At 35.4% G+C, this 24432-nt stretch overlaps 1 protein-coding gene across 6 annotated transcripts in view; it reads right to left on the bottom strand.

Moving 5' to 3' along the window:
• SBF2 (SET binding factor 2) overlaps nucleotides 1–24432 on the bottom strand; it is a 231823-nt gene that overhangs the window by 4704 nt on the left and 202687 nt on the right. For 3 of the 6 annotated variants that reach the window (XM_015631151.3, XM_015631152.3, XM_015631155.3), the window contains 10 exons: nucleotides 22399–22470; nucleotides 20127–20311; nucleotides 17929–18105; nucleotides 14939–15040; nucleotides 13594–13779; nucleotides 7615–7741; nucleotides 6634–6761; nucleotides 5861–6094; nucleotides 1581–1685; nucleotides 306–499 (listed from right to left, as the gene is read on the bottom strand). In XM_015631151.3, the coding sequence (XP_015486637.1) occupies nucleotides 306–499; nucleotides 1581–1685; nucleotides 5861–6094; nucleotides 6634–6761; nucleotides 7615–7741; nucleotides 13594–13779; nucleotides 14939–15040; nucleotides 17929–18105; nucleotides 20127–20311; nucleotides 22399–22470 (1510 nt within the window). The remainder of the gene's footprint in view (nucleotides 1–305; nucleotides 500–1580; nucleotides 1686–5860; nucleotides 6095–6633; nucleotides 6762–7614; nucleotides 7742–13593; nucleotides 13780–14938; nucleotides 15041–17928; nucleotides 18106–20126; nucleotides 20312–22398; nucleotides 22471–24432) is intronic. The other 3 variants (XM_015631153.3, XM_015631156.3, XM_015631154.3) reach the window with 1 other exon arrangement.

The raw sequence follows: 24432 nt of genomic DNA, 5'->3' as shown, positions 1-24432 counted from the left end.
CTAGTAAGATTTAAACCAATAGTTTAGCTATTGTGATGCACAGAAAAAAAACCCTTTTGGTACTTTGGATGCATTAAATGTACAATTGCAATTGGCTTGTGCATCTAAGGGAAGGGAAGGGTGAAGGATGATGGCAGGAGACAGAAGAGGCCCACCCACTAAACAACTAATGTAATCAAATCCAAAAAGAAGGAATAAGGTAGCCACAAAATGTTCTGTGAGTGTAAAAGTTTCATTTCTTCCTAAGGCAGAGACTTGTACCAACCTAATAAAATACTCATAAATAAACTGATTATTCAGTTTACCTATTTTCATCATTCTTTGATGTGAAATGATTGTACAGCGTCGTTGTTCTTCTGTCTACCCCATTAGAGGGAGAGATGCTTGAACTCTGCTCCTCACCCAGCCCACTGTCAGGTATTTCCAACAAAGACCTCTTTTGATAGGAATGCAGATTAGGAGACATCATCCCTGAGGAGCCAGAAGGATGTCTCCGGAGCTGAAAAAGAGGGAAAGAGAAGAAAAAGGGTAATGCAATGTGTCTTGCATTGTGAGACAGGCTCAGTGCTGTACTGACAATAAATAAATACATGGTGCAACAGGTAACTTGGGAACTACTGTGAGGCCAAAGAAAGATTTTCCTAACACAAGTCAGTGCTGCTTCAGAGAAGAAGCCAGAGGGATGGCAATTCTCTGCATTTCTTAGGCAGAAGGGTTCACAAGGTGTGAGAAATCAGCATTCCAGAAAAGCTTCATATAATATAAGAAATGACATAATACTGAACAGTGTTTGCCTTGCTTTCTCAGAAGCATCTAAAACTAAACAGAGATTTGGGCACAATAAATTTTCCTGATTTCAAAGGGAGGAAGGGGGGAAAGGAAAAACTACACCTTCCAAGAGCTAATTTACAGATCCATGTAGTTTTAGTAGAATCTCAATAAACTGGAACAAGAGGGATCCTGTACTTGGTCTTAATCTAAATGACAACACTCTACAGATACAGTCTTGAACTGGTAACTCACTGTGCAAAGCACAGAGGCCAAGCTCCCAAAAAGCAGTATCTAGGATTACTCCAGGTGCACACAGAGAGCAAAGGGGCAGCCTTTCACTTAGAAAATATCTATATTGACAGCTCTTCTTGTTACCACGGTCAGGAATTGGACACAAGTGTGAATATTTCTTATCTCTACTTAGAAATTATATCTTCATTCAGCCATGGAAATATCTTTACTTATCTCTGAGAATTTGTGATATCCTTTTGGCTACTTTCAGGAATTGAGCTTTTTTAGTACTTCAAGAATATTTTAAATATATAAAACTGTACATTTGTGCATTAATAAAATGCTCATTTTATCCGTGATTTAAACTACTCCGGAAAGGCAACTAGATAAACAGCACAAGTAAAAATACATTTTTCAACATGAAGAAATAAAAAGCCAATATCATGGGTTAGAACAACATATTCAGTTTTTCAAAAGCAGTCTTTTACTCCAAGAAATACAGTGATTTTGTCAGTGCCTCAGGTAGCCTATACAGCAGGAATGGAATTGTTCTACTGGACAAGCTCTTTTCTACTTACATTGTCTTGTCTGGTGTCATCCTTTAAATTCATTTTGACCCTTTCCCACAAAAGCTGCCACCTCTCTGGGCTCTGGTTTAATTTACTTTCCAGCCTTTCGATTTCCTGAAACAAGTAACAAGGGTTTTAAGCATAAACATTTCTAACTGATCACTCCCTAATCATTTTGAAACAACCATTCTCTAGTCAGTGTTTTCACCCAGTGAAGCTCAAACCCCTCTGTCAAATGAGGAATAAACTGAGATCCATCAGAATCAGGAGTCAAAGGCACCCAAGGCCAGCATCAGCCACATTGCTCTTCCCAGGAGGAGCCACCAGGATTTCAGTTCTCCCCCAGTTCTCCTGAACACACAAAATCCAACACCCACTGCCCTAACAGAAACACAACACTGATAAGGACAGGCTGTATTTTATGAAAATATTTACAAAGAACAAATTCTGTGCTGCGACACCAACATTGTACAGTGGCCAATATTAACATTTACCCTGGTTTATAAAATGTGATACAAAGCTGTAATAAAAGAAGGAAATGAAACAGAAAGATTTATTCAATTTGGATGCCAAACTGTAACAACATGTTCTTGTTGTGGAACTTGGGAATATGACCTATGTTGATAACCTCCAGTTAGGGTTATTTCCTGTTAATAAAACAGTGCAAAGTTAAGTAAAAAGAGGCAATTTTATGAGTTTATGTTTACTTGTGAACACTCATTGATACATTTGTCAAGACTTTGAAGTGTGGTCCATACTCCTTGCCATGCTTCTTTTCTCCATTTTTACTTTCAACAACCATATTGATGAAAATCTTCTTATTAATTAAATAAAATTAAAACCTCAATTTTTCAAATTCAATTAAGAATTAATGATGGAATAAAAAAATGCCACTGGACAGGCTTCCCATGCTATATAGAAGACAACTAAAGACTTAAGACATTTATTTTCGAAGTAGAGAAAGTAAATCTCTACTTACTTCTACCCTACCTAATAATTTAAGTATACTTCATAATATTGTCCAGTTTCTATTGGTCTTTTGATTGAAAATGTTTTCAGGAAATTGCTATTAATTGAAAGACAGAAAATTATTACACTTTTAAAGTAAGAAAACATTTTGATAAGGAAATTAACTTCTGAACTAAATTTTGAATTCTTAGGTGAAAATAAAAAGCCAGCATTTGACAACGTTTCTATAAAATTTTCTACAAACTTTTCCTCCCTGAAAGTAAACTAGAAAACTCCAAAGTGAAACTAAATATAAGAAATGTGGCTTAACAGCAAGAATCAAACAAGAAGCTTTAAATGCTGAAGGTATGAAAGTCACATATGCTCTCTTTCTGCTAAGAAACAAAACCAGAATACTTTTGTTTGGAGTATCTTCAGGTAGATAAAAAAATAAGGAATGATGAACACAAGCCATAAAGCCTTCTCTAGATTACTTGTCTTTGAAAGTGCTGAATGGAAAACATTTCTGGAGGCATACAACAGAATCCATTTACCACACATTTTAAAAGTAACATTATTTCCAAATTGCTGCAAAAGGATATAAACTCTTTATTGCTCTATGTTAGTCAGTTTAATCTGATCATTCTCTCTTTCTGCCCTAGTCTTGACTTCTGAGTATGAGTCCTTCTCTGCAGAATCTGGAAGTAACTGAAACTTGTTACTTAGCAACTGGGTCACATTCCTTCTTTTTTGGCTCCACAGCGAGTAGTGCTTCCAGAACTCAAAATGAAAAACTTTCATGAAAAACCTTCAACAATCTCCTGTATATAACTTGAAAAGTTAGGACTAAATTCTCCTTTAATAGACCTCATGTAAAAAAACCATACATGGCAATAAATCACTAAGATTTACTCTTGCCTCTTCATTTTATAATTTTACGGAAAGCAGTCAAATTTTTTTTTCCTTTCCATGTGTGGAATGGACTCTGAGTAGATGTATTTCCTTGAAAGAAAAAAAAAATAAATCTTTAAATGTATCTCTCTGGTTCATCTCCTGTTGTCCAGGCTTAGAGGAGAATATATATATATATATATATATATAAAAAGAAAGGTTAGAAAGGTTTTAACAAATTCAATTATGAGACTACCCATTTCCTGCAATTAATAACAAACAATTAGCATTACTGTGCCTTTCAGAAGATCTGCTAAATAGCCTGCTTTGGGAATATTTGAATGTTACAGACAGGAGTTACATCTGCAGGAGCTCCAGAAGCCTGGAGGCTGATCACCTCCTGTGCACCCACAATGTGTCTGTGAATGCACACAGGTTCATTTCTCACAATTCTTACAGGTACCAGAATCTGATCTGCTCTTAAAAGAAAACCATCACATTCTGCCATGAAAATTCTGAATTAAGACACTCAATAACTTCTCTGTTTCATCTTTACATCCTGAAGCACACTATCTAGTTTTCAATTGAAAAATATCTTTAGAACAAACAAATTTGGGCTTATCATTATAAACTAAGCGAGAATCAATCTTCCCCAGTAATTTATGATGCTAAATATGGTCTCAGTTGAAACATTTTTTGGATACCAACACATTCTCAGTGGATTTATGATTAAAGAGAGGTCTTTCTCCTACATCAGCAATAGCCCTAAATTAACAACTTGTTTTAAAAGAAAGTTCACTTTGCTTTTTAAACTTAGAAGAATATTTTTGTAACCTTTATACAACCTCTCCAAAGTTTTCCAAATGTTCTCTCCATTGCTATCTTTTATTACTATAATCTAATTCACAAATAACATTTAAACTCTATAAAACCTGACCCACATATCTTTAGCCTATAGAATGGCAGTTTCCCTGTTATATGGCAATTTCTCACAGTTGTGGATGTGGATTGTCTGGCATCTACCCCGGGAAGAAATGCAGGAGAACACTGTTGTATTCCTGATGTGCTTCTGGCTCTGGTTACCTGATACAAAAGCTCTCTGTGCTTTGCTGAAAAATCCCTGAAATGACCCTTGCTGAGAGGCTGCTCTTCCTTTGCTTCTGGCAGGTTAGAAGCTCTGAGAAATTTTGACTTATTTTGAGTCAAGGGGGATTTTTACATGAGATTCTGTTTATTTATTATTTTTTTTATTGGGCATTGCTCCTTTGTTTGATCAATTAGGATTGGAAGGAGCAGACCAAAAGGAATTTGAGGAATGTGCCAGAATAAAGCTAACTCTCTATCAAAATCTTCAAGGATTCACATCCATTCAGAAGTTTCCTGCATTAAGACTTGCAAAAAAAATCATCATTGATTCAGGAGAATTTGGGGCCTACAGCATATCCTGATTTTCCAAGCATTGGAACAGTGGGCTCCATAATCCCAGCTTTAATATAAGGTAAAGTCTGCAAAGAGTTTTCAATATAAAATATTTTCAAAATAAAACACAGGGATGTGTTCCTGGACATTCAAGAGCCTTGAAACAATGGAAGTGAAGAATGCCCTGGTCATTTTACTGCACTGTCAATTATGATGATAACCAAATGTCAGGCTGTTAATTTATTGTAATCATCAAGTATCTTCACCTTGAAGAGAGGACAGATGTTAAATCACTCTAAATAACTACAACAATGATGAGAATGGGATCATTTTTCATCTTCTAATGAAGAAAGAACAAAACCTAAGCAGCCTAAGTGAGCCCAAACAAGAAAAAGCCCAAATCAAGCATCTATTTCAAGTAACAAAATATTTTAAAGAATCTAAATTTATCAGTTTGGTTCTAGTAAACATGAATAAACTAAGAGCAATCATGGCAAGCTTTTTTGAGAAATGTGGGCCAATATTGAGCTAATGTTTGTGTATCTGCTTCCCAATTAAAATCAACAAGTGTCAGATTCTATTTTCTGATCTGTCCAAGACATTGGGTCATTATTTTACCACACACCTACTTTAAAATGAGGAGAAAGAGGTCAAGAAAGCAAGATTCACCATTTGCCCAAATGAAAATAGCTGTTCCTGCATTTCCTACAAAAGGCAACCTAAAATTTTATTTATTCTTTAAAGCAGACAGTGAAAAAATGAATCCATGAGTAGTTATTGACTACAATTAAAGCACACTCCCAGGGAAGTGTGAATTCAGAACATCATCAGCTTTGCAGGAAGTCTGATTGATTCCCAGAACCAGCATCACATCTCCAGATCATCCAGTCAGTCTTACTAAAGAGTTGTTTTGACATCTATCATGATCCTTTCAATAACAGTATGTCTGTAAGGCAATAACTTCACTAAAATTAAACATGAATTTTGTGAGCATAACAGAATTTACTGTTCTGTGCAACACAAGTACTCACATTTAAAAGGCTGGTGATGGCATCAGGCTGTATTTTTTTTACATCATCATAACATGGCCACACTATTTTCCTCTTACTCTGAGAGGCTGAACCATCTGTTTGGTCATTTTCTTCTGAAACACTGCACTTTGCAGGTACCATGGTCCAATCATAGGAAGGTCCTGTAGCCAAAATCTCTTCTACATAATAATCCCACTTTTTGAGGCTGGACATATTTACATTTGGCTTCAGTGCCTATTTGAAACAAAGTGTTATTATAATGACATGAAGAAAGCCTTTGAATTCAAGATTTACAACACAATACCTGTATTTTCCAGATTATTCTAAACTGAATTCTACAATGGCGAGTGTACTGTAAATTTTCTAAAATTACTCAAGACACAGCCCAGTCTAGGGGACAGACACCATCATAGAAGACAGAGATGAAGATGATGTGATTCTATCAGATTGTTATGAAATGCATCCCATTATGACTCTAAGGTCAATGACTAAAGTCAGTTTCCCTTTAAAGACAATTTTAATAATAATTTATATAATGTAATGAAATCAAAGAAGGAACCTCATTTAGTTTACCAGGATGCATGAATACATGTTGCAGAATTTGGCCCCTTTATATTACATTTCCATGACTTTCAGACACTGCTCCAGTCAATCAGGTAAGGTCAATTTTGTCCACCAAATATTTAACTTGGTTCAGAACAATTAAGATATCCAAATGTACTCAAGGAATCACTCAGAATAACAAATCACCTGTATTCTAAGAAAAATCATACCTCGATTTCAGCAGGGGCATAGAGGTAATTGAAGAAAATAGGGCTCCTTTTATGCATCTTTTCAATACATTCCCAAATACAAATTCCTTTCTTGGCATGCTTATCTCCTTTATCTTCAAATAATGTTCCTGGGGAAAAGAAGAGCAGCAAAAGGAATGGCTTTTTGATAATGCTCAACAAATGGTAAAGCACAAGCCTAAAGGAATTTCACAGATTGAAGGTATAGCAAAGTCTGCTATTAAATGCCACCACAACAGGAAATAAATAAAGAAGATAAATAATAGAAATTAACCATTTTTTGGAATGAAATGATTGCTCGAGTCTAATCTGCACCACAGCTACCACAGTTTTCACGAAAAGCATTAAAATTGATCATATGCCATGAGAAGCAGCCCACAAAGCAGAGAAATTTGGAGCATGTTTTAGAGGACAAGTCCCAAGAGCAGCCTCAGCTGTGGTTATGTAGCCCCAGTAAGGTGGCTCTGAGGGCAGCTAAGGCCTTGGGAGCAGAAAGGTTGCACATGACAGATGGAGAGAAACAGAAAATATAAAAAGAGAAACTCTGAAGATAATGCAAGAGGAAGAAGTGAGAGGTAATTGATGGAAAGGCTTTTCTTTCCTGCAACTTTATGCACTCTCTGACGGATTCACAGAGATTCTGTTTCTGTTAAAAGAAGGTATTTAGTAGGGAAAATGGATCTAAGTGGAAAAATTGCTAAAAAACCCCGAGGCATGGCACTAATTTCCTGCACTTTCTCTCAGGGCCATCAGAGGCATGGCTCAGGAATCACTGAAGCAGAAAATATTACATTTTTCTCACTTCCATTTTGCTTTCTAGATCTGAAATGTGATGATCATTACGTGGTCACCACGTAGCTACTGGACCACCTTAACCCAGGCAAACTTTTGTAGACCAAATATTGAGGAGAAAAATATCAACAACTACAAAAGCAATATGCAATACACAAAGATCACACATACCATGTTCTAGTCTTTCATAATCTGAATCCAGAAGAAATGTTTTAAATCGATTTGATATGTGATGAAAAGCCAGAAACTTCAGATAATATTGATTGAACTCAAACTCTGTCGGGTATTGGTTATGAATCTAAAAAATAAAATTAAAAAAATAAAGAAAAAAAAAAAGGAAAAAAGTGGATATTGAGGTATAATACAAAGAGATATGTAAGAAATAATAAAGTGAAATGACAGCAAAACAATTCCCCCATGAATGCTGAAAACAAATTGCAAGTGTCGCAAAAATCCTTCTAACATTTTGTCATAGATTATGTATTATGTCATGTCATAAATTAATGTATTGTCTATGCTGCAAAAACATTTCAGAGCTGACAGAGTGAACTGTGTAATCAGCAAAATTATACTCTGTACAAACCCCATGATTCTTCCAGGAAATCCAACTGGATATAAAATTTCTATGATAATTCTTCAGTCACCATGTAACTTCACAGGTAAAGATGCTACTCCTGGGTGTGGCTGGAACTCAAACTTTAACTGAAAGGTTTCAAATTGGATTTCTTGCTATTGCTCAGAGCCCCACGAGGCAGACAAGTAAAGAGACAATGCTGCAAAGGACATTCCATCTACCACCCCTGAAACAGCCAATTTCTCAAGTACTTACTAGTCTACACATATCTCTTCCTTTTCAAAATATGAAATTCTAAAATATTAGAATATGAAAAAGAACCCACACTGAGGAGGTGTCTTGCCATTATTCTTTTAAAAGAGTAAAAACCATGTCATTCCTTAAATTGTTGCCCTCATTAGGCTGTGGATCTGTCTGATTCAGTGAATGTCTCCAACGTGAGTCAGGAGCTGATATTTATTTAAGAAAACTATACAAGACTATCAGAGTACAGCACTGTGAAATGGCTGATTCTTCACAGCTGCTTCTCTTTAACATTATCATAAAGAGCCTGATGTAGGATTTTAAGCATGAAGTTTAATATTCATGGAAAAAAAATTTAGCATTAGTTACTGATATTTATACTTGATATCCATATAAAATGAAAGATTCTAAAACTCTTGATGAAATAGAGCTTGGAGAAATTTCATGAGTTAATTTAAAATTTTTCAAATAAGTTTATGACTCATGATCTTTACTTTCAGAATAGACATGGCAATTACCTGAAAATTCCCAATTGCAGTGGAAATAAGTATACCTTGCATTTGAAAAAGAAACTGCTGATTCTGAATTTCACATTTGAAATAAGCCCCACTGTTTGATGTCTCACACCAAACCTGTAATGCACCTTTACTTCTGCAATCTGTGCCTTGTCTTTTGCATTCCCACCACTCATTTTCCTGTTCCAGATTTTCTCTCTAATCTCTTATCAGTTTCTTAACTTGCCAGTGACTCAATGGGGCTTTTTCAGTACTGATGGGAACTGTTATGAAGATTACTTGAAACTCCTTACATTTGGATTTCTACATAGACCAGCCAGATAAAGGGGCAAAAAGTATCAGGCAAGGAGAGGTTTTCTCCTGAACATACAACAGTGACAGGAAAATCCCTTGAAAGGACCTAGAAACACCCACACAGCATTTCAGTCAGAGTTATTGTTGTTATTATATCTCAATATTATCTTAGGGCTGGGCATTTAAAGTGCTAAGATACTTAAGACATGTCAGTTCAATATACCCACTCTTATTTAATCCTCATTTTCCCCCTGATACAAATACTACATTCCTGCACTGATTAGTAACAATAAAGCTAAGCAATTTTTTTTTCTATAATAAATTTAGGACTTCAATTTTATAGACAAATATTTAGCTCTATTTATAAAAAAGTTATTTTTCCATATCTTCTTTAGTACATATTTTCTCCTTGTGTTAGGAGAAGGTTTTTTTAATATACTGTAAGAAGGAAAGGCAACATTCTGCTATTTGACATGAAATATATACAGGGTCTTAACTTCTACTTATGGTCCAACAATTATTTTAATCCATGTAAGAGTTACAAGAACAAGCTGCTGATAAAATCCTGTCATAGATCTAAATTTTATGGGTGATTCCCTTTCTGAGATTTCTGGATGCAGAAATATTGTAATAACTATAAGTTATTATAATATAATTTAGTTTTAAAGAGAAAACAGCTATAAAACATTTCTGATAGAGGTAAACAATGCAGTAATTGTTGTTGTCTTAATCTCCATAATATATGAACATTTAAACCCTGATTAAACCTGTATGTCTTTCTAATATTATGATTAGAGAAACTCAGCACTTTGGAGCTCTTTTTAAAATGACCATGCTCTTGCTGAAGTATCTCCTAAATGTATTTAATATTATTAATTAATTATTAATATTATAGATCTATCAGTCTTCCTTAGCTTTCTAATACATTTTGGCTTTTTAATTCCATGATATATCTATTGTTAATTAGTATGAATGAGGAAAATATCACTCCAAAGCTCCTGTGCTGGTAATGGCTACGAGGCTGCAGCCCCTGGAATAACTGAGCACGTCTCCCGTGGGAGCAGCACTCACCTCCTCTTACACAGGGTGCTGTGGCAGCTCCTCACTGAGCTTGAAAGATGTCAGCTCTAGAAAATCATCCTGTTTTAATTATATTTAATAAATTACCACATAGATTCCGAAGAAAAATAAGGAAAGCTTCCTCACTGACATCACTTGCATAAAACTCAGTCTCCTTAGAAGCAGGGAAAGTATCTGCCAGATGCTGCTATTGTGAAAGACTGATTTTGCATTAATAATTCAGCTGACACCTGGAGATATTGGCATAAACAATGACTTTTTATAAGATGATGCAGTTCTAATTTAGGAATCACTGCTTCATTTGTTTTCTCTGTATCTTTAGTTTAACACATGACATTTAATGCATGTACTGGCTCGGTGGTAATTTTCTTACTGCACCCAGTGTATGGATTCTAAAGGTTAAAAATACTTTGAAAGGATCAAATGTTTGCTTCCAGTTAATGGGTAAATTTTAAAAACTGATCTTGATATATTACACTTCAGGGCAAGTTGCAATCTAATTGGATTCTTTAATTCTGTAAGAATTTGCACAGAAACCAATGAAACTTCCCAAAAATTTTCAAGTACAGGTGATGCAAAAACTTTATGGTAAATTCATAATAAAATCCAACCAATAACTTGACTTCAAAATCAATTTCCCTAGAAATCACAACCACACTGTTAGAATTTGGTAACTCACTACTATGCCATCATCATGAGTTAGAAGAATAATCTAACTCTAGTTCTAGAAAATTCTAGAATTGCACTCTCCATGGGACTGTAGGCTGTTTAGGTTACAGACAAGTCTGTATTATCTATATGGGACTGATTATGCTCCCCATGCCCTGTCTTGGATAAAGATAACACTGGGTAAAACAATTATAACCCTTACACAGCCCTCTCTTTCTTCACAAGAAGTTATGTCTCCTTCAGATGGACAAGCTAAACTGCTTCTAATGATCTTTTCTACCAAATTTTTCCCAACATTTTGGCTGGGAAAAGCAGGCAGGCTCCCAAGAAGCCCTGAGCTAAGAGGCTGGAAGGATGCTATCTCCACCAGAGCAGCAGTGAATAGCTCCTGATGGGGATGTGCACACAGCTTAAACTCACAAAGCAGAAAACACTGAAATTTAAAATTTATCTGCTAATAACCTGTATATTTCATAAGATAAAGTCAGATACCTGCTGAGTGGCACCAAAGCTGCTACCTGAGGTGAATTACAAAGGTAATGTTGTATTTCCTAGACATATTCACATGTGTGCAGCCTGAGGTGAAACTGTACCTGACAGTTGTCAACAGGCAGGGATTTATCCCACTTTGCATTTCATTCTAACCTTTAAAGGTGAGATGATTATAATTCACTACTCCATGTTCTTAGAAGTGTAGATTTTGTTAAACATAACTTAAAGGAAAACCCAAGAATTCTGCTGTGAAGAAAACATGGTCCATTCTATTTCATGACAATAAACCCAAATCCTTGAATTTAATTTTTAACTTTCTTCTGGATAATCCATTTGTCTCCAAAATCTGTGTCATCTCTGAATCTCTTGAGAAAGAAATACTGCACAGGTACATGTGGATAATTTCTTTATAATGACAACTTTCTAAGATCTATTACAGTAAAACTGAAGTATTTCCAGGGGCAGGAACAGGATGCAGGCTATGTCTGCATTAGCAAGCAATCAGAAGCAACTCAGAGGAGACAAACAGACTGAATCTCCCTGCAGCCATACTGCACATCTGTGGCTTTACCTGGACTAAATTTAGTCCAGTTGAGTGGATGATTCCACTTTACATTGGTGACCCCAATGGTTTTAAGCTAAGTGACAAATCATTGGTGCAAGTTAAAATTCTTCCCCCCAAAAAATCTAGTGCACATGCACCACACCAGCATCAAAAAAATTTAAGGGGAGATGCTGGAAGGATTCACTTCAAATTTACACTACTGCTTAAAATCAGAGGTAGGTTTACTCCATCCTACTAATGGATGGTGTTAGCCAATCAGCCAGTTTAAGCTTAAAGAAGACACCTGAAAGCAGAGAGAACACAGCACCACGACCAACACAAATTATTAATTTTCAGAATTGAATGGACCATCAGGCAGATGGGTTTCAGTATTAGAGCACATGGCAATTTTGCCCTGTTGTAGACATTGCAAACAAGAATATGTTTTGGGTTTTTTTCTGTTTCAGAAAAGGAGCAATGACCCTAAGCTTATTGTAAGAAAAAGTGTGACATTTGGGCAGATTAACTTATTTTAACAAAAAATAAAGAGTACTGATTCTCTTTTGAGAAATCTCCTAGTTTCAAATAAAAAACAACCTTACGACCACAGCCACTGGGGAATGGACGAAACAGAAGATGTGGCAAATATTTCTAAGGTTTCCAGAAGGGGAAGGCAATGTAAAGTCCAAGAATATGATTTATTAACTTCTGAGATAGCAATAATGATGGCTGTTGGTGTTTACATTGGGACACCAACAAAGCTGGGGATTTTTTCCATAACATGTTTGTCTCTCATCATCTTATAAGCACATTCATTATCAGTCTCACACAGATATATCTAAAGATTGCTTTTCACTGGTTTAGTAAGTTACTTCATCTGTGGAGTTTTCTCCAGGTAGTGGAGTAAAACTACTCAGAGACTCCTCTTTCATACAAATGTTCACTGTCAATGTGTGTTCCCAGTAAAAAGGCTTTAACAGTGATTTTCTGTGATACATAGTCATCCATATATTTTAACACAGGTAAATAATGTCAATTCTCCAGCTTTTTCAGTGAGAAAAATCAGAGAAATGGGGAAAGAAGGACACATGTGCAAGAGGAACTATGCAAGAACCCCTCTTATGTTTCCATACACAGAATCTGTTCAAAGAATTTACATTTAATGGTTTGAGATGAAGGAAAGGACAGACTTCAGAATTAACTCAGAATGAGTATAATTGTCTTAACTTAATTTCTTGCTACACAACACAACTGTGATATCCATCTTCTTCTGGGCATGGACTAGACATAAAAATCAGAACATCTAATAACCCCTGGTTTATAGCTGTCAGTGTTCCCAGAACTGGTGTAGTACAAGCCCTCTTCAAGACTCATCATCAGGCACAAGGAATTAAAAACTGTCTAGTCAAGGTACTAGAAATCAGTCCCTTCTTCCTTCTGAATAAAGGATTTTAAAAAAGCCAGCCATAGCTTAAAAACCTTCTAATTGAAATCTCTACACAAATTACCTCAATAGATCAGTACTACCAACCACCCCTCTGAATCTGCTTTGGGTCAGTCTCCTCTAGACAAACATTCCAGCTCCCCTTGAGGTGAATTGCATCCACTTTAATAAAACCTGATGTTTGAATAATGCTAGTAGTCTTCTCCCAAACCAGTATCCATAACATCTGCAATATTGGAATATACACATTTCTTCATGAAACCTTCTGGTAAGTGGAAGTTAGAGATGGTCTTACCTGATGGACACAGTCTAAGAACTGTAAGAAAACAGGAGCAAATCCACTACCCTGACAGTTGAGGGTCAGATTGCTGCGCTGACTGAATTTATGACCAAAGGAGAGCCATTCCTTCTCCACCAGCATTCGGAAGCCTTCCAGAGTCCTGTAGAAGGGATCACTGAGTAACTGCACCAGAGACACCACCTAGACCACAAGACAGAATATTCTGTGTTAGGAGTGACAGAAGTCAGGAGAAACCTTTAGCAAATGAATATAAGCATTCAGTCATCTGTTTATTGTTCAAGAAAACAAAAGCTTTTGTATAAACTCAATGACAAGTATTTTATCACATTCATTAACTACTTTTATGAAACAAACCAAGTAATAATCCACATGAAAAAGCTTCAATTGCACTGAGACTTTATAATTTCTTTGGAAGTAAAGCCTAAGCAGCTACAGACTTGGGAGGTGATTCCAATGCTTACTATATTTAAATTATATTTGAAATATAACCCCTTTTATAATAAACATTTAAAAGATACTATCTACTACCTCAGCAAAAAAAAAACATTCAAGAACTGGTCCAGAGGATGACTTTAGAGCTTTCTCCCCAGCCAACTGCAGTCTTTTTTTATACACAGCATCTCAGAAAACTTTAAAATGCAGCACAGCCTTCTTGCACTTCTATGTATCTCCCCTCTCTACTCTTCACTGTTTGACAATGATTCCAATAATTATGGTCTCATTCTTTTGTGTGCTTGTTTACCTGGTATTTACTTAATATTATGGCTGCATATGAAGGTTTTATTCATTAGAATTATGGGTATCTGTGTTTATCTCCTGAATTAAGAAGCAGCAGCATGGACACATCTGTTAAATCAGGCAGCAGAGATCTTGATTCACCCAATTTAGTTTGAGGTGATCTGTCCTTGCAGCAGGTATTACAGGCACTTTGGCACAAATTCAGTTTTCTCCCTCTGTGGTCTCCTAACATTACATATGGAAACTGAATGGAAGAGAGTAAATTTCTCCTGTGCTTAAAATGTTTAAAATGATAAATGGACAGTTGTGGCAACTTTTAGCTTTCATTCTCACACATGGTCAGGTGCAGGAATGCAGATTTTATATCTTAGCCTTAGAACTGTTAAGACCATCAGGACCTTTGGAAGGAATTTATTGCAAGGAATCATCTCATGAAATAAATTGCAAATGAATGCAAGGATTCATGCATTCTGGTTTCTTCTCTGCTGCCACAACACAAATTTATTCATGTTATACCAAATTATCGTCACTTGTGCAAAAAACTATTGCCTGGTCTTTTTTCTTAATATTTAACTATTTCAAGGTTTTTATAGCAGCTTACTTGAGCAGTAATATCCCAGCCATCTTCCAAACAAACCAAAACAGAAGAACCATTTTCCAGAAGTTCAGAGATGATCACACCCAGCTGCATTATCCTGTGAAGCTATAAAATATTGTGATTGAGTAACACACTCTAGATAAATCTTTAGATATTATCAATAAATATAATATTTTCATATTAAAAAATGTATTCCTGGATCTATATATAGCACAGAGAAATACACTGATGCAACCAACCAGGCAAAAATAAAATGTAACAGTCTAAGGATTTGCATCTGAACTACAATAAAACTAAGGGAAGTTTTGAAGATAGGAACCTAAAGTATTAAAGCCAATGAGTACTGCAATAAAATAGCTGTCATAAAAAGGAGAATGGGAACAACACAGTTGACAGATTTACTAGAGAGAAATTCCATCCTGGGCTTAACACTAAAATAATTTCCTGTGAAATGTTAAGATTCCATAAAGTCACTAAGTACTATGATGGGAGAACCCATGCAAGATATTTACAAGATAATATTACTAATATTCAGTCCCATGGAAGTTGGAAATTAATGAATTGAACAATACTAAAAACAAGAGAGAAACAGTTTATTTAGTTGGGCATAAAATATATGAAAACAGGACACATTAATTATTTGCACTTTAATACTCATTACACAGTGATGCTCATATAAGCAGGTTAAAGAAGTTCAGGTGACTCTGGGCAATTTTATCTTACTATGAGATTTCACATCATTATTACTAAAAAGAAAAATCTATATGATGATTTTACCATTTTTGTACACTATGACAGCACTCTTGGTAAACAACATAATAGGTAATACATAGCAATTCAGTTTTTTACAGCAGAGTGAAACTGTTCTTTGTGCAGCACTGAATATAATCCAACCAACAGAAGCAATAGGAAAGATGAAAGCCTGAAAGAAGGAAGAAAACAGTATAGGAAAACAAACAAAAGATGGTAAGAGTCATCTAAGATCATTTATGCAAGAAAAAAAGTAAGTTCAGAAAGTACAAAAGGCACAGGAAAGTGAGAAGAAAATTAAATTGAAAAAAATAAGAAGAAAAAAGATCAACCAAACCACAGTTTAACCCTTATTCATGGCAGTCTGCTTTCTTCCTCTTAAAAAACTGATGAATATTGCTGTGGAAAATGTGATAGAAAAACCTTGACCCCTCTGAGCATTCTCATAGCCATTAATTAGAAAAAAAAAAACAACAACCCAAACAGCCTAATTTTCCTTCAATTTTTATAGGAAAAGACTGAAAAGAGAACCACCTTTAAAACCAACTTGTTTATTCTTCTATGCTTTCTTAGGCAGTAGAATAAAGGCTGGTTTTATTTCACCTTTAAACAGGAAACTGATACGCAATCTGATTTTACAGATCCATTATTAAAAATGCAAAACAATATTTTTATAATTTGTGTTCAGAAGATAGGGCAGCACTTCTATTTTCTTCTATGTATTCACATTCTTATGAAGAGATAGCCCATACTGTGTTATAATCAGTAATGTTAAACTTCTGTTGCCGAAGAGAAAAGCATAATACAAAGAAAACATTTCTGAGATGACAGATCTATGTTCTTTCATGGGAATAGCAGAAAATGTGCCAAATCAGTCATAAATTAACTTTATCAGTCATAAATTAGCTTTATCACATCAGTCAGATATGACATGATTTAAACCACAAAAATGTGGTTTAAATGCAACAAAGCCAGTGTGTGACATTATGTCCTAGTCCTCTGCAGAGTGATGCACTCAAAGCAAAGGATGATGCTCTGAAATGTGCCAGGAGAGGAACTCCTGGAGTTCCAGGGGAATATTCCTGGAGAGGAACTCCTGGAGTTCCAGGGGAATATTCCTGGAGAGGAACTCCTGGAGTTCCAGGGGAATATTCCTGGAGAGGAACTCCAGTGCTATCCACCCTTGATCCCTGGGCTGCTACAGGGGACATGTTTATTTCATCAATTCAATGATTAATTTATTTGCACTCATGAACTTGCTCAACCACTCTGTGATGGAAAATGTTCACATGATGAGGAAGTCAAGTATTTCTCATGCTCTCCCAACTTCTCCCCTTCCTGAAAACCTTGGTGGCCATGACCAGCTCCTGTTCTCACCTCAGGGAAGAAGTTAAGCCACTCCTTGCAGCACATTTCAACCAGGAGTGCATTTCCTGATGTGTAATAACTGACATGTTACTCACAAGTATTTCCTTCTCAAGAAATCAGCATAAGTTTCTGTTTCCTGTGATTAATTGCATTTGAGAAAAGTATATTCTGCAGTGGATTCCTAATGTAACAAGTAGCTGTTAAAAACCATTAACCCCAATTAAAGTGGGTTTTAGAGTTACAAAGAGCTGGCATTCCCACATCTTTCTAAATTTGAATCTTTCAAAGTTTGCTCCAGTCTTACCTCTGTTTGGTTAATATTTATGTAAAGGAATATGAGACAGGGAAATCAAGGTATAGATTCAGAGAGAACAGAGTAACACATATAGAATCCTCTCTTCCCCATGAACACCTTCCCATATCCCACAACAGATGTTCACTTGATTTTTAACTTGTGCATATCAAAATCCAGGGTGGGAACACATATGAAAAGTAAAATATTTGTTTTGAAATCAAAAAGCTCATTTATTGTTCCACACTTTCTTTTCCTGATTTTTAAATAATATAAAATAAGAAAAATTAATTTAAAATCAAGACCATGAATTTATACAGATCAAAAACCCAGTCATCTCTCCTTGTGTGTGTTCAAATGTTATAAAACATAAATTTTGTTATAAAAATGCCTCCCATATTTGTAAATGTTATTCACAAATATGGCATTGTGTAATGCCAGAACAGACAGCATGCAAAGTGCTTACAATGAGCAAAGAACAGCTGGTTAGAACACAATAGTCCTCTGTCACAAGAGCTTGGAATTTATTTTGTGTGAGCAGTACTGCAGATAGATTATCAGAAGTACCTGTCAGATAAATTACCTGTGGGAACCACTCTGACTCCCCAAGTGCTTTGAGGAATGTTGCCTCAGAATCAGTAGGAATAGTGCTGGGAACACAAGCTCTCATCAGCTTTTTAAAGCTCGCCTTTGTCTGTCGGATGTCACTGAATTCAACAGGAACAAATTCACAATTCAAAGCAAAATCAAGTTTGAAGCCCTGGATGAAAAGGACAACAGCAGATGTAGCTTAAAAGGGAAGCATATTTTTCACTGACAGTCTCCTTAAATCCCAAGGTCTTGCCTGCTTTATTGCTAAGTAATTAATTCCTCATGAAAAATCGGTGTAGTCAAACACCCACCCAGGATAATAAAAAATATATGATAAATAAATATATAAAATACATTTATAAAATAAATACTATAAAATAAATAATATAATAGTATTATCATATACTAATAGGAAATATAATATAAAATATAAACGATAATATAAATATAAAAAATATAAAATATAAAATTATAAAAAATATATAAAAATATGTAAAGAGAGATAAAATATAAAATATAAAATATAAAATATAAAATATAAAATACAAATCCTTGCAAAATGTACCACAATGAAGTACCCAACTATAACAGCAGAATGTACTGCACAGCACTCATGTTTTCAATAATAATTAGAATTATCCTAGCAGTAATAGAGGTGAAGAACCAAAGTTTAATGACAATCTGTTCAATTCTTCAGACACAACATAGCATACTTCCTTTAACATTTTTAAACAAATCAACAATAAACAAATAAAAATGAAAATATCTGTATGGCTGACATGTGAACAGTGCAGGACACATTTGGGGAGTTCAAGAAAGCAGAAAAAAGTAACCTCCACACCCAAAAAGAAGCCCCATAACTGCAAACCAGCAGAGTCACCTAACAATCTCTGGACACTGAGGGAGTTGTTTGTCTGAAGTACCTTGTTCAGCACAGAAAAGCAGCTGGATGGTTTTCCTAGCAGAATTCCTCATGTTTTATTTAACTTCTGGCATTTAGCAATAGGAGAGGAGGACTGAATTAAGAGAACAAGTTTGCTGACTGAAAAAAACTCACCAGAACCCAATGGATGACCATGAAAAGGATAATATGGAGAGCATTATTAGGAAAAACAATTCTCATGTATGAAACATCACTGAAGATGTTCATGCCAAACTTTTTGAGTTTTCTTCAGAAATTGCTTTCATTGAATTAAACTTGGCCTGCAAATAATCTTCATTAAGCTCCTTCGTAGAATGCCAAGCAAAAATGTAGGAAAGTGAAAGCCTTTTAAGGTTTTAATTCTGTTTATATTTTGGCATGGCTCAAAAATAAATTCAATAACTCAACAATGGTAAGTTGTAGTAATGCATGACAAAAGCAACTGAGAAAAGTAGCATAATTTCTTTAAAATGTTGTCTATTTCTGTTCTCCTTATCATTTTATGGGATGTGATAATTAGCTGAATAGAGCAGTAATTTCTGCTACACAGCTGTAGATGCATGACTGAACTCTTCACTTATTGTTCATCAAGAGATCCAACAAATAGAAACAGCCATTATTAGTAGAATATAGTAATTTAATTCTATGTAATTGATGCATTATTCTGTTACAGCATGTCTCCTCCACCTCCTGATAGAACATAATTTCAGAAAAAAATGAATAGTGATGCATTTTCCTACTACCAATAGTAGGATTTAGACCTTCTGTATTTAAAAAAATACATTAATATTTCATGTATGTTAATATTATGAACAAGAAAGTAGAAAAAACCCTGTTTTTTTTAAGCTTTGAATGCAGAGTTTTAAAAAAAAAAACCTGAAAACATTTTCAGAAATTAAGTAAAACTACTAAGAATTAGAGGACACCTGTTTTTCAAAAAATTGCATCTAAAACACTAAAATCTATCAAATAATATGTACAAAATTGTAGCCATCGTGGTCCTCTTCATGTAATCAAATCAGGAGTTCTGGGTTGGCCTTATTCTCATCATTTGCTTTATGTGAGTTCAGTGCTGCCCACATTAATGAAGATTTCCTTCTCTGATAATTGCTTCCCTGGCTAACAACGTCTTGTTTCCTTCATAACATATTTCCATGTTATCTTGAACATCATTTACTGTTTGTAACAACATGAGAATAATTAAACTCAACCAAATTAAAACTACATTAAACATAAAAAAAAAAAATAAATAAAAAAATTGTCATTACCCGTAACTGAGATTTTTCTCCAAATATATAAAGGGCTGCTTGTCTCCTCAGAAGCTGACTTTGCAGGAAAGAGCTGCTGCTGTAGGGAGGGGTGTTATCTTTCCCTGCAAGTCTTGCACCCACATCAATGAATGGAGTCTGAGTGTTGATAAATCGGTTGCTGGAACGAAGACTCGCCCATACACCTTCACAAGGATGAAGAATATTTAAAAAACACTTTGTGTGAGGCACTGGAGACCATAATGACTTAGACATATGCTTAAACATGTCACATGCATCCCTCACAGGATATAATTAACGACATGTAATGGCTAGAAATAGATTTATAACAAAAATTGCCAAAACCATCCTATTGCATTGTTGTTTAAGCTCAGCCTCTCATTTAACTTTGCACTGCGCTTTCTGCTGTAGAGAAAACAGCTGCTGGGGTATCAGTAACACAGTGATAAATCCCAATTTGCAAATAGCAATGGCCATGTAAAAGCATGGAAATGAAATTCCTAGAGGGACAGAAATCAGGAAAGTGCAGAAATCCCAAAGCCAGCAACAACATGAAGTGCAGGGTGATGTGGGACCACGGACTGCATCTGCAAGCAGCAATTTTTGAATGGCATCACACCAATATCCCAACAGCACTCTGAGTTTGCACACTGCTGCTGCAGCTCATTTGGCACTGCCAGGGGAGGAAACTCCTGCAGCATGCAGACATTTTCTAATCTTATCATGCTTGAGTAAGTTTGGGTGGTTTTAACATAAAGTAGTGATAAACCGGATTGCCAAGGCCTGTTTAGTGCTAGAAGAAAAGACAAGCAGTAAATATTTTTCTGTTTCTTCTACCTCAATTAATAACCAGAGAATGTTTTTGTGTGTGCAATGTTAAGCATGTGAAAGGTATTGGATTCTCAGAGTATGAACAGCACTACTTGAAAATCAAATCCCTCAAAGTACACTAAATTTGGCGTCCAAATGGCAGTGTGAAATTCTTTATCCCACTATGCAGTAAATCAGATTATCAGAAGAGACTCTTGTCCATAAATCTGTGAAGCAAGATATCCAAAAGAGGCACCAGAAATACCTCATAGTACTAGAAATTTAGATACTATAGGACTGACACCCACCTCTCTTCAGGAAAACACAATAATGTGCATAGTTAACATTTCTTGCACAGAGGAAAAAAGATGCAGATAACAGTAAATTCCACTGAGATAGTTCAACCAACAAAATAATTTTACTCTGTTTTTTAGAAGCAGGATTGGGTTTCTATTAAAAAATAATTCTGTACAATAACTCTCAACAGGGACTTGTCTGTACAGCTTAGCTTGTCTGCCTGTCTGGCTGCTGGTCTGGGATGTGAGCAGATGAACTGCAGCAACTGAGAGTGGCTGACAAAGAGTTCTGAGTCAGAAACAGCTCTCAAAAGCTCCCACTTCACAGCCAGCCACTTTCATAAAACACCTCAAGTGGTAAAGGAGTGTGTTTAGCACAAATTTTTATTCTACGTTGCAGCTACTACACGTGAAATAGTAAAGACTTTAGCAAGCAGAAATCACAGCAAACAATAAGAGAAAAAAGTTCTCATTCATTTGGTATGAAAAATGGAAGCTCCAACACAGACTGCTGTCCCCAAAAATGAAGTGTACAAAAATACACAGTGACACTTTGGAGCATTTCACAAATGCACCCATCCTTAGAACTTGTGGCACACCAAAAGCAACAAAAGTGGCTACAAACACATGCAGATGACCATGTTTATCAGCATGGACAGCAGTGATTAAAAGGCACAATTATGTTTCTATTGTACTTTTGCCTAGTAGTTTATTTTTGTTAGGACTATCTTGCTTTCATTATTTGGCATACACTGTATTATTATGACTTTCTGGTTTGACAGTAATCAATTTTCCCCTGTTGATTAACATTAATAACTATGGAAAGTAATTAATTGACAAGGTAACACTGTTTCTTAGCTATTTTACTAAAGCAGTAGGAACACTAAACTCTTTTCCAGACCTGATTTTCAGCTGTTTAAAGCTTTCACAGAGAAAATTTTCTACATATTGCTGTATTACATCACTGTCACCGTGCATACATTCAATGGGCAAAAAACCTCAAAACATAACAAATCCACAACACTGAGCTAAACACCCCCAAATTTTAATGGAGAAATGTTAATGCAGAAACAAAGCTTTCTGTCAGTATCACTTTAGAATGAATTAAGACATTGTAGCAGAGGATGGTAGAAAAGAATGGGCTTTCAGGACACAGAATACAGTACCTTGATGGACTCTTTCCTTAGTTGCTGATTTGGAATTTGAATGAGTGAAACATTTATCTCTGTACCCAAGCACTGGCAGATAACAGTTAAGACAGAAGGAGGAGGAATGGAATGCACATTGCAGCGAAACACATTGCAGGAGAGAAGAAAAGGGTTACTTATTAATTTCCAAAGATCTGGTATATATTGCATTTCTTTATAGTACATGATTTATCAGACAGCACAAATCTTAGGCATCACAAGACAAAACATCAATCAAGCCACAAAACCAATATAAAATGGGAAGGAGGTATCCATTTATCAAACAGGAATAATTTTCATTGTCATTGCAATCGCTTCAAACATGTAGCAAAGCCATCATGTATTTTTCCATAATTATAATACCAAAGGAAATATAATGATTAAATCATTCTGTTGAATAATTTATTGAAAGTTTCTATCCAGTTGAAAGTTAGTTTAATTAAAAATCTCAACAGTAATGCCTGTTACAAAAACTGGTTTAGTCTAGGGACGTTAAGTGTAGTATTTGATGGACCTCAAAATTAAAGCAGAATGCAAGATATTAGTTCTATATACCTTAAAACATGTTTAAATGGCCTGTGTACAAGTATATAATTTAGAAAACATGTAATATCTACCACAAAAAGAGACCCTCTCTCCCCTTGCAAAAATCATCATTTTCTGTGAGAGCCTTATATGTTTATCAGTGCATGTATCTTTGGCCCCAAATCCACATCAGCATAACCAAGTCCTTTTAATACAAATATTCTACTAAATCACACTCAAAACATTCATGTTTCCTGCTCTGAAACTAATTCTCTGAGCTGGGTCTGTATTTTTTAATTATAAATATCCTAGAATTTCTCCAATAGCAGCAAAACTTCCCGAGAAAACTTTTTATTATTATGCTAAATTACACGACAATGCCAGGTATGAAGTGCTGCTCTGTAGAACCACATTATACTTACAAAGCAATATAAGTGGAAAAGCTATGGCTTTTGAGTGAACTAACGATTCTCATGAAAAATATCAACCATGAAAAGGTCAAAGAATGAAATTATATTACAAAACATAACTATTAGACCAAATATTTCAGATCAAAACCAACTTGACTGAGCTTTGGGCAGATGCTTCGTGACAATGTTCCAGATAAAGTAAAAAAATCATACTTGACACAGACACAAATATTCAGAGCAACTGATGAGTGTTCAGAACAATGATGGTTTTTAAAAAATGAGAAATACGATTCAGGCACTGGAACATGTATCCTAACTTATATTTTTAAATTATATGTATTACAAATAAATGGTCTGGCACAAAAAAATAGAAAATGTAATTTTCTACTGCTGTATCATAGCTGAACCTGACTTTTGAGCCCTGCTATGTGTGATAATAAATACAAGGAAAGAAAGAGTGCTCCAGAATCCAAACCACAAAAACACTGCTATTGTATTTTGCAGTGTAGTGTATAACCCATAGCTGCTTGCTGCTTCACATATGAAATATATCTAGCTGTGAAAAAGTAGTCAGGAACTTCGTAACAACAGATTTGAGAACAATTTTAGAGATTTTATATACTCCGTGTATTTTTAAATTTCTTTTAAAAGAATTGTGTCAGCTAATCTAAAAAAACCCCCAGGGAGATATTCCCTTTCTCTGCTCCCTCTTCCCCTGTCAACTTCTCACCTTCCCTAGGGCTCCCACTGTACTTGTCAAACATTCTTATGTTTCATCAAAGTCCTCCCAGGTCCTGCTGAGCTGTGAACAGACACCTTTCAGATACCCAGGGCAGGTGTGGCAGTGATCCAGAAAGACACAAGATAACTTCCCTGCCCTCTTCCTGATTGCTGCTGAAATTTAGCCAAGAGATTTCCATGTCCAATAAAACAACACATCTGTGACCTAACACTGCCTTCAGGCTCCTTTCTTTGAGTAGCAACAAACTCATCCTATCACACTTACCACGAACTCTAATCCTAGAAACCAGCAGCAGTTATTTCAGTAATCCCTTTATCTTCAAAACACAACTTCCAC

The sequence above is a fragment of the Parus major genome, chromosome 5 (genome assembly GCF_001522545.3).
Source record: "Parus major isolate Abel chromosome 5, Parus_major1.1, whole genome shotgun sequence".
NCBI lineage: Eukaryota > Metazoa > Chordata > Aves > Passeriformes > Paridae > Parus > Parus major.
This window is presented reverse-complemented; position numbering and strand designations above follow the sequence as displayed.